The sequence below is a fragment of the Anser anser genome, assembly GCF_964211835.1.
Source record: "Anser anser genome assembly, chromosome: 23".
Taxonomy (NCBI): domain Eukaryota; kingdom Metazoa; phylum Chordata; class Aves; order Anseriformes; family Anatidae; genus Anser; species Anser anser.
Genome location: NC_139744.1, coordinates 750,233 through 763,006, shown reverse-complemented (window position 1 = coordinate 763,006; position 12,774 = coordinate 750,233). Strand labels below are relative to the sequence as shown.

Here is a 12,774-nt window from a genome sequence, read left to right as displayed (position 1 = left end):
GGGGCCGGGCGCGGGCTCTCACCTGGGCAGCTGGACGTTCACGGTGCCCATGGGGACGATCTCCAGGGATTTGCCCCAGAATTTGTTCTTCCACCTCATGTCTGGGGACGGGAGGCGGTGAGGCCCCGCACCCCCGGCGGTCCCCCCCCGCAGCCCCCCCGGCACCCACCTTGCCAGAAGACGAAGTTGTCGGACTCAGCGTGGCAGGCGGAGATGGGGGGGTGGTGGCAGACCTGGGGAGGAAGAGCCGCAAGTCCCCATCCCCATCCCCGTCCCGGTCCCCGTGCCCGCTGCGGCCCGGTGCCGCTGCCCAGCACTACCTGCTCGCTGATGAAGCGGAAGCCGCGGTCGGGCCGCACGCACTCGTAGGTCTCGCCCAGCACCGGGTTGAAGGGCTTGCTGCCCGCGCGGTAGAAGGTGGAGGCGTAGGCGGACACGGCGAAGGCGGCCACGAAGACCTGCGGTGGCCACGTGTGGGTCAGGCCCCCCGCGGGGGTGTGACCCCCCCCCCCTCCCCATACCCCCCCATGTCCCGCACCAGGCGCTGCCGGGGGTCGCGGGCGCGGGCGGCGCGGTCGAGCAGGGCGCTGTACTCGAGCTCCTCGCAGAGGCGCTGCAGCGTGTTGAGCGGCTCGTTGAGCTGCACGGGCAGCGCCACGCGGGACAGATCCTTCCCCACGCTGCTCCGCAGCAGCCCCCACAGGCTCACGTCCCCCGGCGGCGCGGGGGGCGCAGGCAGGCGGCTGCGCCGCTGCGGGCCCGGCCCCGGCAGCTCCAGCGGGGGCAGCTCCACCGGCACCCCCGGGCTGTCTGCTCCTGCGGGGCAGGGGGTACATGGGTCGGGGTGCCCCCACAGCAGCACCCCACACCCGTCGCCCCCCGCAGAAGCCCTCTACCTGTTTGGGGGTGCCCGGGCCCCCCCGGCTCGGCCGGGTCCTCGCAGATGCTGTTGGTGGCCTCGCTGATGCAGGACTCATCATCCGAGGCCTGGGGATGGGCACAGCGGCCGTCGGGTGGGCTACGGGGGCACGGGGCTGCGCCGGGGGGTGGGACCCCCGGGGGAGATCGGGATGGGAACAGGGTGTCTGGGACACAACGCGGGGACGGGACGGTGGGGGGACCGCAGGACAAGGGGAGCAGAGCAGTGGGGGGCACCGGCAGCACCTGGCCCCCACTGCTGGGCTCAGAGACTGTGGAGCCCCTGAGCACCCTGCTGAGGGGGGCTATGGGGGGCTGCAGGGGACACAGGAAGGGGGGGGGCATGGAGGCTGTGGGGGACTGCTACTGGGCTGGCTAACGGGGAGGGACAGGGGAGAGAGAACGAAGAGATGAACCGACAGGAACAGCAGCAGCAGCCGGGGGGGCACTGAGCGGGTCTGCAGAGCCCCCCCTGCCTGACCCCACCCCACCTGAAGCCCCCCCCCCAAACACACACCTCGTTCTCGGAGGAGCTGGCGGAGAGGAAAACCTCACAGGCGTCGAAGAACTCAGTGTGCGAGTCGGCCAGAGAGGCGATGCTGCGCTGCGAGCGCTGCTGCTCCCGGCCCTTGGCCGGCAGCGCGTCGGGCTGGGGGGGGGCAGGCAGCGGCTCAGCCCCCGCCCCGGCCCCCTGGAGCCCCCCCGGCCCTTGGCCCCCTCACCTCGTCGGGGTGCAGCGAGGCGAAGGAGTCCAGGGTGGTGTCGGAGGAGACAGAGAGGGAGTGGAAGCGGCGCAGCCCGTCCCGCGGCTCCAGGCTCGGCAGGGCAGCCTGCGGGGGAGCTGAGCTGGGGTCGGGGCCGGGGGGCCAGGACCCCCCCCATCTCCCCCCTACCACAGCCCACGAGGGGGTTGTGGGATCACCCCGCCACCAAGGGACCCCCGGTGCTGGGCTGAAGCCCTGCCGACCCACAGCACCCACCAGACCCCAGCAGCACCCCCCCGGCTGGGGCAGCCCTGCCCGCACCCCTCACCCCAGTGGGGCCAGCGCTGCCCGGGCGCGGGGCTGAGCGCCGCCGGTCCAGCGCCTGCCGCATCTCCTCCAGGCGAGCCCTCTCGGCCGTCAGCGCCGCCACCACGCTGCTGAGCGAGCCGTGCACTGGGGGGACAGGGGCAGGGCGGGGGGTTGCAGCATGGCCCCCCCCGCAACCCCACACCCCGCTTGGTGCCCCCCCCGTCCCACCTTTCTGGGCCAGGACCCAGAAGCTCCGCTGCAGCTGGCTGTACTCGGGCGGGAGGCTGAAGGGCAGCTGGCCCTGGCAGGGCTCCAGGTAGCGCGAGAGGTTGGGGACGGAGCCGTGCAGGCGGCCCACCTGCGAGGGGCACGGGCTCAGCGGGGGCTCCGGCCCCGGGCTCGACCCCACAGCGGGCAGGACGCCCGCACCCGCCTCACCCTGCCGATGGAGTCGTCCTTGGCGAAGCTCTGGGTGCACCAGATCCTGGTGCTCCTCCTGCCCTTCTTGGGCCTCTCCGCAGCGGCTGAGGGCTGGGGGCAGGGGCGGGTGGTGAGCGCGGGGCGAGGGGGCCGCGAGGCTCGGCCGCGCACCCTGGCGCTCACCTGGCCGCTGGAGATGAGGGGCGCGGATGGGATGCGGTGCAGGGACTCGAGGCTCTGCAGCATCCCCGTCAGCTCCCGCAGCTGCTCCTGGCACGCCGACAGCTCTAGGGAGGGTGCACAGAAGCCGGGTCAGGGACAGGGACAGGCGCCCTGTGTCCCTGTGCCCCCTGGCGCCCCGCTCACCGGCCGAGCAGCGCTCCAGCCCCTCGCTGTCCTTCAGCCACGCGTCCACCTTGTCCCGGGAGCTGGCAAGGGCAGACAGGGCGGGGGCACTGCCCGAGGGCAGGATCCGTGTCCATGGGCCCTGGGGACAGAAGGGCACCCTCAGCAGCCCTGCTCACGGACGTGGTCCTGCACCAGCACCCCAAGGTGCCACCGACCTGTGCAGCGGTGGGGGTCCTCCCGGCGGGACCCCCGCTGGGGCAGGCGAGGGGATCCGGCCTCTCGCCCTGGTGATGGGAGCAGAGGCTGCTCACCCAGCTGGCAAAGAGCTCCGGGGACTTGATCTGCGGGACAGAGGCCAGTTGGGGGGGGAGGGGGGACGTGACACCCCAGCCCCCTCCAGCAGCCGCTGGGCACCCCCAGACCTTGAGGTGGTAGATGTTGTCCTCCGTGTCCAGGTCAACCCGCTGCGCCTTCTTGTTGACGGACATGACGGACTGACGGACGTCGATGGCGCCGTGCAGCTTGCCCTTGAGGACCTGGGGAGCCCCGGGACTCCCGTCAGGGGGAAGTCTCTCTTTCTTGTAGGGGAAATGGGGTCTCTCCCACCCTGCGCCCACGGGGAGGTGGCGCGGACACAGCCCATACTCACATCCTGGCGTGTGGTGGCATACGTCAGGATGCCGTTTTCCAGCACAAAGTACCTCTGGGGACAGAGAGGGACAATCGAGAGAGGGACAGAGGTCGATCCCCGCAGCCCCCCCACCCAGGGGCCGGAATCCCCCCAGGGCTGGGCACGGCGCCCACGAGCAACCGGGTCGGGCTCTGCCTGCGCCCCCGCCCCGCTACCTTGTGCCAGCCCTTGAGGGGCCATTTCCTCTTCTTGAGCAGGAAGCCCTCCTGCCGCGGCGGCTCCCGGCACGGGCTGCCCCGGCCGCGCGGCTCCTCCACCACCTCCCAGCTCTCCGAGCCCTGCGGGGAGCGGGCGTCAGCGCGGGGGTCCCCCGGCACGCGGGGCAGCCAGGGCGCCCCCCCCCCCACACGTCCCCCAGGGGTACCAGGGCCTCTCTTCACCCCCCGCTTGGAGTGGGACGAAGCCCCCTGCGGCCCCACGGCACCCCGGCTGCCCGCTGGGATCCCGCCGAGCCCCCAGCCCGCAGCCCCCCGACCTGCTGGACGCTGCTGTGCTTGGAGGACACGGTGCTGTTGGAGCGCGACAGGGCCCTCCTGGGCGACGCCGGGTCCTTCTCGTGGCTGCCCATGGCCGGGGGGGCCCCGCTGAGCCCCCCCCCCCCCGCTCCGTGCCGCGGGGCTGGCGGTCCGAGCTGCGCCCTCACGGCCCGGGCAGCGGGACCGGCTGCGAGGAGGGGGCGCCCGGTGAGGGAGCCGCGGGGGGGGGGGGGAGCAGAGCCCAGCCCCTGGGCGCCCACCCCCAGCACCCCCCGGCCCCGCCGTGCCTCAGTTTCCCCGGGCGCAGGGCGGCGGCCCCGGCCCGCCCGCCTTATCTCGCCTCCGCCCGCCGGGTCCAGAGTCCGGCCCCGCCGCCCGCCCCACGGGGCGCTGCCACGGGGTGGGGGGGGGAGGAACGGCCCCGGTCCCGGTCCCGGTCCTGGTCCCGGTCCCGGTCCCGGCAGCGCGGCCCGGGGCGGGGGGAGCGGGGCCGGCCCCGTGCGCCCCGGCAGCGCCGAGCCCCCCCGGGCGTGCCCGCAGCCCCCGGCCGGGCCGGGCCGGGCCCCCCCCCGCCTGCAGGGGCCGGGGGCGCCGCGGGGACGGGGCCCCGGGGAGGGCTCCCCCTCCGCACCGACCCCCCGCCCCCAGCACTGCCGCGGACCCCCGGTGCGGAGCAGGAGCCCCGCCGGCACCGGGCGGCAGCGACCGCGAATCCGCCCCGCAGCGGAGGGGACGGGGCTGGGGGTCCCCGCGGGACCGGCCCCCGGGGGGTCCCCGCCGCCCCCGGCCCGGGCCCGGTCCCCGTCCCCCGGCTCACCTGTGCGGGCGGCGGGCGCCGAGCCGGGGCCGGGGCCGGTCGCATCCTGCCCGGCGGCTGCAGGAAGCGGAACACGGAAGGGGGCGGAGGCGCCGGGCCGGAGCCGCTCGGCTCTGCCCCCTGCACCGTGGAGGACCGGAGCCGGTAGCGCCGGGGCGCCCCGGGACCCCCCCGCACACACCCCGGGGCAGCTCCGCCGCCATCCCAGCCCCGCTCCCCTGCACCGGAGGCTTCGTGCGCCGGGAGCTGGATCGGTCCCGGGGGGACCACCCTGTCCCCCTCACCCCCACCCCGGGGAAGGGGGCTCGTCGGGAACGGCCGAGCCACGGTCACGACCCCCCCCCGCCCCGCACCCCCCTGGGGCTTTGGGGCTCCCTCCCACCCCCCCGCCGCTCCCCCCGGCCGAGCTGCTCCAGGAGAGCCCCAGAGCCGGGCACAGCTCAGCCTCCCCCCGAGGAGGCAGTACGGGGCAGGAGCCCCCCCCCCAGCCCCCCCAGAAACGAGCCAGCCTTGGGATCGCTGCCACCACAGCTCCGTTTAATGGGAGCAGCCCCGCAGACGCAGCTCCACCGGCGCCGAGCTCTGGGCAGCACGCCCCCCCCGCACCTCGGCCGCTGGGTGCTGCACGCCCTCCACACGGCCGCGGCTCTGCCTCGTCCCGCCGGTCCCAGCGCCCCTCCGGCCACCTCCCACAGCACCCGAACGCAGCCGGGTCACCTCCTGTGCCGCTGGTGCGGGCAGAGGGAGCAGAGGGAAGGGACGAGGCGGGCCGCAGGGCCGCGCTGCCCCCGGCCCCCCACCAGCACGCAGCAAAACTTCGACCCCTGTCCCATCAGTGAAGAGCTGACCCCCGACCAGTGCACGGGGCTGAGCAGGGGCTGGGGGTCGGGGTCAGGGTGCCCCGGGGCTCTGGGCGGGCTCTGGCCCCGCCGGGGTCGCCCCCTCGCCAGCCCCGTCCCGCAGCTCGCGGATGTGCTGGTCCAGCAGCGCCGTGAGGTGCGCGGCCCCGTGCTGCAGCAGGGAGCACGTCTGGGAGGGCAGCAGCGCCAGGGCGCCCACCGTCTGCCCCTGCGAGGCTTCCAGCGGGGGCAGCTTGGCGAAGTTCTCCACCCCCTGCCTGCTCAGGATGGTGTCGTCGATGCAGGCGCCTGGAAGAGAGGGTGAGGCAGGGCTGAGGGGGAGCGCCGGGCTGCGAGGAAAGGCTGTGCGTGCTGAAGTGCCACGCGCTGAAGCCTCCCAGGACTCTCGCCACGATAACACGGGACAGAGGACAGCTGCCACGCCGCAGGCAGCACTCCCCGCTCTTCTGCCCCACACCAGCAGCTCCCTGCATCCTTCCCCTCCCTGCCACCACCCAAAGCTGTCCTGGAGGACCCCCGTACCGGAGGAACCCCCTCTCCCCAGCCCCAGCAAGAGCCCCGAGCTCGGAGCTGGAGGACGGAGGCAGGGGCAAGGGCAGGCGCTCACCCAGCAGGTTGACCTGCGGCACTCCCTTCAGGACCCGCAGCATCTCCTTCGCCTTCGTTTCCGGGCTCACCAGAAGGATGTTGCGCCCCACGAAGAGCGGGAGGAGGTTCTTGTAGCGGGACTGGGACAGCACGGGTCGGACAATCTGCGGGAGGCAGCTCTCAGGACGAAGCGGGGGAGCACAGAGGGAGCACCGGGGCTGCTCAGCACCGCCCTGCCTCTGCCCCCAGCCCTACCTCGTTCAGGAAGAACTTGACCTCGATGTTGTGCTTCCGGAGGTAGTGCCTCATGAGCACCATGTCATCCCCGGGCATGGAGTTGTACTGGCACACCGCGATCATCCGGCTGTCCCGGAACACCTCCTCCACCTGCCGCCGTAACAGCCGGGCGTAACCGTTCTCCTGCGGGGAGTGCGGCGATGGGGACAGCTGGGGGCCGAGGGCCGCCCCCACCCTGCAGCCAGACCCGGCGAAGCGAGGGGCTGCCGCGCACCGGGGGGGGCACCCGCTGCGGCACCGGGCAGCCCGCAGCTGGGACAGCTCCGTGCAGGCGGCCCCGGGCCTGACCCCCGGCACGGCCGTGCCCGCAGCGGGGCCCAAACACGGGGCACTCGCTGCGCAGCTGCCCGGTGCCCCCGGTGCCCCCGGTGCCCCCGTCACCTCCCGCCGCTCCCCCGTTACCTCCTGCTGAGGCTCGGCGGCGGGCCGCAGGCAGCGCTCGGGGACGGCGGGGCGCGGCGCCAGGTACTCGGTGAGGGCCATCAGCTTGTGGCGCTGCAGGTGCATGGCCTTCCAGTGCCGGGTCACCGCCTTGGAGCTGCGCCGGGCGAGCCGCAGGGCGGGCAGCCAGGCTGCGGGGGGCGGCGGGCAGCGCTCGGGGACGGGCCGGGCCGGGCCGGGCCGGGCCTCCCCCACCGGGCTGTGCCCCTGCCCCTGCCCGTGCCCACCCCACGTCCCTGCCCGTCCCCGCGCCCCTGCCCGTATCCCCGCCGCTCACCCCGCCCCCGGCCCCGTGTCCCCGCCGCTCACTCCGTGCCCGGTCCCGGTCCCCGTGCCCCCGTCCCGGCCCGTCCCGTCCCGTCCCGTCCCCCCGCCGCTCACCCCCCCGCCAGGGCGCGCCGCCGCCCAGCGCCGCCATGTTGGCCGCGGGCGCGCAGAGCCCGGTGGGCCGGCGGGGGCCCCGCCGCCAGGCCCCGCCCCTTCCGGCCCGGCCCGGCTCCTAGCAACGGGCACGCTGCGGCCTGCCCCCGCCCCCCGGTACCGGCCCCCCCCCCCCCCCGCGCCCCCCGGTGCCCCCGCCATGGCCGGGCGGGGCCGGGCCCGCCCCGGGGCTGAGCTCGGCGGCCTGCAGGGGGTTCCGAGCCTCGGCCTGCAGCCGGTGAGGCACCGGGGGGAACCGGCCCGGGCCCGGGGGTCGGCCCCTCGGGGGCGCCGTGACCCCCCCCACAGCGGGGCCCCGGTGCGGTTCGCAGGGGGCCTGGCGGCGCTGCCCTCCGGGGCGTGGTTTGGGCGGGGGGCTGGCACTGCCCCCCCGGTGTCTGTTCGGGTCGGGTGTGGGGAAGAACGGCGTTACCGGAGGGGTCCCGAGGCACCGGGAGGGGCTGCCCGGGGGGTGGGGGGGTCACCGCCCCTGGGGGGGGTCTTCGAAAGGCGTGGAGCTCGGTGGTAGGGTTTAGTGGAGGGCTGGGTAGTGCTGGGTCACGGTTGGACTGGGGGATCCTGGGGGTCTCTTCCAACCCGGGGGGTTCTGGGGTTCTGTTTTCCAAACCCACCCGGGGAGCCCCGGGGTCTGCCCGAGCCCTGCCGGGCTCCCGTGCTGCCACAGCGCCCCTGCCCTCCACAGAGCTCCTGTGGTGGGGGGGGGGACACGTCGTGTTGTCCTTGTGGGGTTGGAATGATCCTACAGGGCCCCTGAAGTCTGATTTTCCGCGCGCTAGCAAACCATGTCGTTGTTTCTTCATGTTGTTGTTTTTTTTTTTTTTTCCCCAGAACCGAATCGAGAAGATTGAGAACCTGGGCTGCTTCCCCAACCTGCGGTACGTGCGGCTCCTGGCCCTAAGGACACGGCTTCCCACAGCCCTCCTGACCCCCTGTGTGCTCAGGGGAGCACAGGGGAGCCCCTGCGGAACCAGGGGGCTTTGAGTTACGGCAGGACTTCGCGGCAGTTTGTCACAAGAGCTCGCCATCCCCAGACCAGCCCATCACCTGGCGAGGGCCGCAGCGCCCACCCCTGCTGTCCCTGTGCTCCACAGATTCCTCTCCCTGGCTGGGAACCGCATCCGCGAGGTGGAGAACCTGCGGCCTCTGCAACACTTGCGTTTCCTGGACCTGTCCCAGAACCAGATCCAGACGCTGGACCCAGGTGGGAGGCACGGCCGGCCCCGGTGGTGGCCTGACTCTGCCCGGGCAGTGCCCAGGCACGGGGGTGACAGCGGCAGACTCCTGGCCCCGTGTCTGGGCTGTGCTGGGGGCTGTGGCACTCGAGTCCCAGCCGCAGCACCAGCAGAGCCATCCCGTGGCTGGGGCGCACGTCCCTGTGGGGCGCTGGGAGCCCAGGGGTCTGCTTCCCCCCCGTGCCCTGCTTCCTGCGCGTGCCAGGCAGAGGTCACGCAGGTGGGCTCACGCTGCCCCGGGCCTCCAGGAGGCTCCCGTGGGTGGGTTTTGGCAGAAGGGGAAGGGACAGAGGGGCGTCTCCCTCAGCCCTGCTGTAGCATTTCTAGCGTGGCACCAGGCGCTGTGCTTGCAGACGGGTGAGAAAGGGAACGGTGACAGTCTGGGAAAGGAAAAATATCTCTGTTCTCACTGTCGGGCTGTGAGGAATACCCGTTCCCTCAGTTTGCCCAGCTGGGAGACGAGAGCCTGCTTCCCACGGCGGGGCTGTGGCCTCAGGAATGTGTGTGAAGTGCTCCGGGAGGTGGCGGCGCTCAGGGGTTTGCTGCACGCGCAGCTCCATGGAGCAGGAGGGGCTCAGGGCCCTTCTCAGCCCCTGTTCCTTCCTTCCACCCCTGCAGATGAGCTGCCCCGCAGCCTCCAGCTCCTGGACTTAACGGGAAACGCGTGCACCCGGCAGCCCGGGTACAGGTGGGTCGGGGGAACCCTGGTGGCGATGAAGGGGGAGAGCGAGCCCCCAAACCCCGCGAGCCCCTCAGGGAAAGCAGCCCCCAAACGCACTCAGCACCTCACCCGGACCCAGGAGGTCGGAGCCTGATTCTGCCCGGCGGGGGCTGCAGCGCTGGGGCCGTGGGGTCATGGTGGCAGGGGAACGGCTGCTCCTTGCTTGGTGCTTGCAGAGAGCTGGTGGTGGGAGCGCTGCCCCACCTGCTGCAGCTGGACACCCGGCCCCTCCGCGGCTGCACGGACCCTGCCCCAGGCGAGGAAGAGGAGGAGGAAGGTTCTTCCAGCAGCGAGGACGACGAGGAGCTGTTCTCTGAGCCAAGTGCCCCCTTCACTGCAGACAAAGGTGCCCGGGCAGAAGCAGGACACGGCTTGTGTGGGGGACAAGCAAGCCAGTCCCCCTGTCCCCAGGGGTGGCAGCAGGGGCAGGGAGCTCTGGTGGCCGTGCCAGGCCCCGCTGTGATTCTCCCCCCTCCCGGGCAGATTTCTTTGCAGACCTTCACCGGGAGCTGGCCGGGCGCTCCCGGCGGAGGCAGGGGGAGGCCCTGGAGGAACACCGGAGCCGCCTGCAGGGGCTGCGGGGGCTGCTGCTGCCCCCCCCGCAGGGCTCAGCGGGCACCGAGACCTGCCGAGCCCCCAGCCCCGGGGCGGGGAAGCGGCCCCAGGCCCCAGGCAGGCTCAGTCCCATCCCCACGCGAAGCCGGGGCCGCGGCCATGTCCCCCCCCGGCAGGGCAGGCCGCCCCCCGCCCGCAGCCAGCGCCAGCAGGAGCCAGCCCCGCAGCGCGGCCCTGCGAGGGGAGGCAAGCAGCGAAGGAGCAAAGAAATAGGCAGCACCCCAAGGACCCGGCGCAGCACCAGTCAGGATTAAAGCCTCTTTATTCCTACAAGTCTCTGTCTGCAGCTGGGTCCTATGGAGGGGCTGGGCAGGGGCAGCCCTGCTCCCCCTCCCCGTCGCCCCCTTCCAGGCCATGGCCCTCCCTTCGAGCGCTGGTTCTACTGGGGCACGTTACGGGGCTGGGGGCTCTGCGCCCCCGGCAGGGCTGGAGGTGCCGGTCGAGCCGTTCCCCTCCGAGCCGCCAGCATGGGGAGGCTGCTCCAAAGCGGGAGGAGGCGAGGAACCGGGGCAGGGCACCAGGAAGGTTTTCTCATCCCCCAGACGGGAGCGATGCCATGGGGGAGGCTGAGCTGGAGCCTGGCCTCAGCTCCTCTGCCCTCCCAACCCACCTGCACAGGGTTTATTTGTAAAACTTCATCTCTGCATCCACGCAGTCGAAGAAGAGCTCAGCCAGCTCCTCCGGGCTGGGGGACACGTCCCCCCCCAGCAGCGCATTCACAGCCTCCAGCCCCTGCCTCTCCAGGTCCCGCAGCGTCTGCTGGAGCTTCTGGCCCTGCTCCTGGCGGGGTCAGGGGCAGAAAAGCTGAGGCCAGGCACCAGCAGGGCGCCCGACTGCCTCCCCATCACCGCGGGAGGGCACGAGGGCCAGCGGGAAGGGCTCTGCGGTACCTGGTCCCTGTCCATCAGCTCCAGCGCTGCCTGATGCCGGCGGTAGAGCTCGTGCCGCCGATCGACCGTGCTCTGGAACCGCGGCACCTTCTTGGCAGGGTCATCGCTGAAGCTGGGAGACATCACCTGCGGCGCGGGCTTCAGGCCGGCCACGAAGATGAAGGGCTTGAAGACAGACCTGCCGGAGAGGAGCCGGGGCCGTGACACCACGCGGACGGATGCTGCTCCACCGCGACAGCCAGCCCAGGGCACGGCTCTGCCTGCTCCCCGCCACCCCAGGGCCCCCCGACCACCCTCACCTCGACGGGTCTGGGGTGGCCGTGAAGAAGTGGACGCAGGGCAAAGCGGGGTCCCGGGGCAGCACGGACACCATGCTGCCCGCCGTGCGGAACCCCTCCGAGTCCACGCAGATGCCGCTGGCCTTGTCCCGCAGGATGGCCATGAACGTCTCCGCCGTGATGTGCCCTGGCAGGGGAGGCAGAGCCACATCAACACCGGCTGCCATGGCCAAGGGGAGCGGGGAGACGCCAGGGCGAGATGGGTACGGCCGTCCCCATGCCCTCGTCCCTGTCCCCATGCCCTGGTCCCATCCCCGTCCCTACCTGCGTGCTGCCTCAGCAGCTCCTTGCCGGCGCGGTAGCGAGCCTTGGCGGCCTCCATGCGGGGGGGCTGCTGCTCCAGGGAGAAGGCCTCGGCGAAGCTGAACTCGCCGGCCCCGCTCCACCAGCCCTGGCTCCGGGCTCGCTGCCGCAGCTCCGCGTGCTCGGCCGTGATGTCCGTGCCGATGCTGAGCTGGTTGGAGATGTTGCGGCTGCCTTCTGCGGAGGTCGGGGCGGATCAGGTGAAGGGGAGGCCCGAGGGGACAGGGCTCCCAAAAAACAGCCCAGCCCGAAGCTGGGGTAAGTGAGGCGACGGCAGGAATGTCGCCCAGTACAACCAGTGCCCCCTCACCTTGGATCCGCTGGGCCGCCCAGTAGCGGCCGGCCGTCTCCAGCACCCAGGCCTCGCCGCGGTCAGCCAGCAGGAAGGTGTTGTGGTAGACGAACGGCACCGGCTCCTCCTTGCAGCTCCCGCCCTGGCCGTGCCGCTCCAGCAGGGCCGTGATCACCTCCAGGGCTTCCCGGGCAGAGCTGCCCCGCTCCAGCCCCAGCCTGCAGCGCCGCGGGCACCCGGTCGGCCTCACACCCCGGGGGCCGCGGGGGCGGCGGGGGCCGGTGCTCACCTCACCAGGTCCATGCCCAGCAGCGCCTCGTCCTCGCCGACGGGCTCGCGGGTCCAGACGCCCTCGTTGCCCACGCAGACGCCGTGCTCGTTGGCGCCCATCTCAGCACCCCACAGCCACGCGGGCCGGCTCAGCACCACGGCGTGGGTCCTCTCGGCCTGCTCGATCTCGATGTAGGTGCACTGCGCGGCACGGGGACGGCGGCGGCTGAGACCTGGCGCGCTCCTCACGCCGCCCCGGTGCCCCGGCGCGCTCTCACCTGGACTCTGTCCCCGGGGCGGTGCGTGGCGGCGGGGACGTAGACGATCTCCTGCACCTCGCAGCGCGGCCGGTCGGCGTTCTTGCCGAAGATGACGGCGGGGGCCGCGGTGTGCGGGGGCAGCGCCACGAAGCAGTCGCAGGATGAGGGCGCGGGACCCTGCCCCGCCATCCCGAACCGGGCAGAACCGGGGCGCGGGGGGGCACCGGCGGGGGTGTCACCCCCTCGTCCCTGTCCTGGACGTGTCCCCAGGACCCCCACCCCGGGCTGGCCCGGCCGGGGGGGCACCGGCGCCTCCTGCCCCGGGGCCTTGCGGCTCCGCACCGACCGGGGCCGCCCTCGACGACCCGGGGGACCGGGACCCCCCGCACGCACAGCCCCGGTTACCGGGACCCCCCGTGCACGGAACACGGCTCCCGCCCGCCCCGCCCGAGCCCCGTTACCGGGACGCCCCCACCCCGCGGACCTGCCGCCGCCGCCGCCGCAGCCGCCACCGCCCGGTCCCGCCCCCCCGGTCCCCGCCCG

At 73.4% G+C, this 12,774-nt stretch overlaps 4 protein-coding genes across 8 annotated transcripts in view; 1 reads left to right on the top strand and 3 right to left on the bottom strand.

Moving 5' to 3' along the window:
• The window catches only part of OSBPL7 (oxysterol binding protein like 7), a 6,047-nt gene extending 1,084 nt beyond the window's left edge, over window positions 1-4,963 (bottom strand). The window contains exons 1-18 of the mRNA XM_083808985.1: window positions 4,684-4,963; window positions 3,866-4,053; window positions 3,546-3,668; window positions 3,349-3,402; window positions 3,122-3,235; window positions 2,915-3,040; window positions 2,718-2,838; window positions 2,535-2,638; window positions 2,370-2,462; window positions 2,160-2,289; window positions 1,951-2,075; window positions 1,641-1,748; window positions 1,436-1,567; window positions 897-987; window positions 539-816; window positions 321-458; window positions 170-233; window positions 23-101 (exon numbers count right to left, since the gene is read on the bottom strand). Of these exons, the coding sequence (XP_083665111.1) occupies window positions 23-101; window positions 170-233; window positions 321-458; window positions 539-816; window positions 897-987; window positions 1,436-1,567; window positions 1,641-1,748; window positions 1,951-2,075; window positions 2,160-2,289; window positions 2,370-2,462; window positions 2,535-2,638; window positions 2,718-2,838; window positions 2,915-3,040; window positions 3,122-3,235; window positions 3,349-3,402; window positions 3,546-3,668; window positions 3,866-3,958 (1,973 nt within the window). The 5' untranslated portion in view covers window positions 3,959-4,053; window positions 4,684-4,963. The remainder of the gene's footprint in view (window positions 1-22; window positions 102-169; window positions 234-320; window positions 459-538; window positions 817-896; window positions 988-1,435; window positions 1,568-1,640; window positions 1,749-1,950; window positions 2,076-2,159; window positions 2,290-2,369; window positions 2,463-2,534; window positions 2,639-2,717; window positions 2,839-2,914; window positions 3,041-3,121; window positions 3,236-3,348; window positions 3,403-3,545; window positions 3,669-3,865; window positions 4,054-4,683) is intronic.
• Window positions 4,964-5,199: 236 nt separating this feature from the next.
• On the bottom strand, window positions 5,200-7,392 carry MRPL10 (mitochondrial ribosomal protein L10). The gene is made up of 5 exons (XM_083808778.1): window positions 7,251-7,392; window positions 6,831-7,000; window positions 6,387-6,551; window positions 6,151-6,295; window positions 5,200-5,831 (listed from the first exon to the last, which is right to left on the bottom strand). Exons 1-5 carry the CDS (start codon window positions 7,285-7,287, stop codon window positions 5,575-5,577), a joined length of 774 nt encoding a protein of 257 aa, XP_083664904.1. The 5' UTR covers window positions 7,288-7,392; the 3' UTR covers window positions 5,200-5,574.
• Window positions 7,393-7,409: 17 nt separating this feature from the next.
• Window positions 7,410-10,132, top strand: LRRC46 (leucine rich repeat containing 46; the record flags this gene model as incomplete). 5 transcript variants are annotated; one of them, XM_083808777.1, is made up of 6 exons in its annotated part: window positions 7,410-7,527; window positions 8,139-8,185; window positions 8,402-8,511; window positions 9,161-9,230; window positions 9,440-9,609; window positions 9,747-10,132. In XM_083808777.1, exons 1-6 carry the CDS (start codon window positions 7,450-7,452, stop codon window positions 10,130-10,132), a joined length of 861 nt encoding a protein of 286 aa, XP_083664903.1. In that variant the 5' UTR covers window positions 7,410-7,449. The 5 variants fall into 5 exon arrangements, with proteins under 5 accessions (XP_083664903.1, XP_083664902.1, XP_083664901.1 ...); XM_083808776.1 differs by having other exon boundaries at window positions 8,342-8,511; XM_083808775.1 differs by having other exon boundaries at window positions 9,440-10,128.
• On the bottom strand, window positions 10,125-12,760 carry SCRN2 (secernin 2). Its single transcript, XM_083808772.1, has 7 exons — window positions 12,250-12,760; window positions 11,991-12,172; window positions 11,720-11,919; window positions 11,371-11,586; window positions 11,068-11,233; window positions 10,769-10,946; window positions 10,125-10,658 (listed from the first exon to the last, which is right to left on the bottom strand). The coding sequence occupies exons 1-7, from the start codon at window positions 12,418-12,420 to the stop codon at window positions 10,500-10,502; spliced, it is 1,272 nt and encodes a 423-aa protein (XP_083664898.1). The 5' UTR covers window positions 12,421-12,760; the 3' UTR covers window positions 10,125-10,499.
• Between the last annotated feature and the right edge of the window lie 14 nt (window positions 12,761-12,774).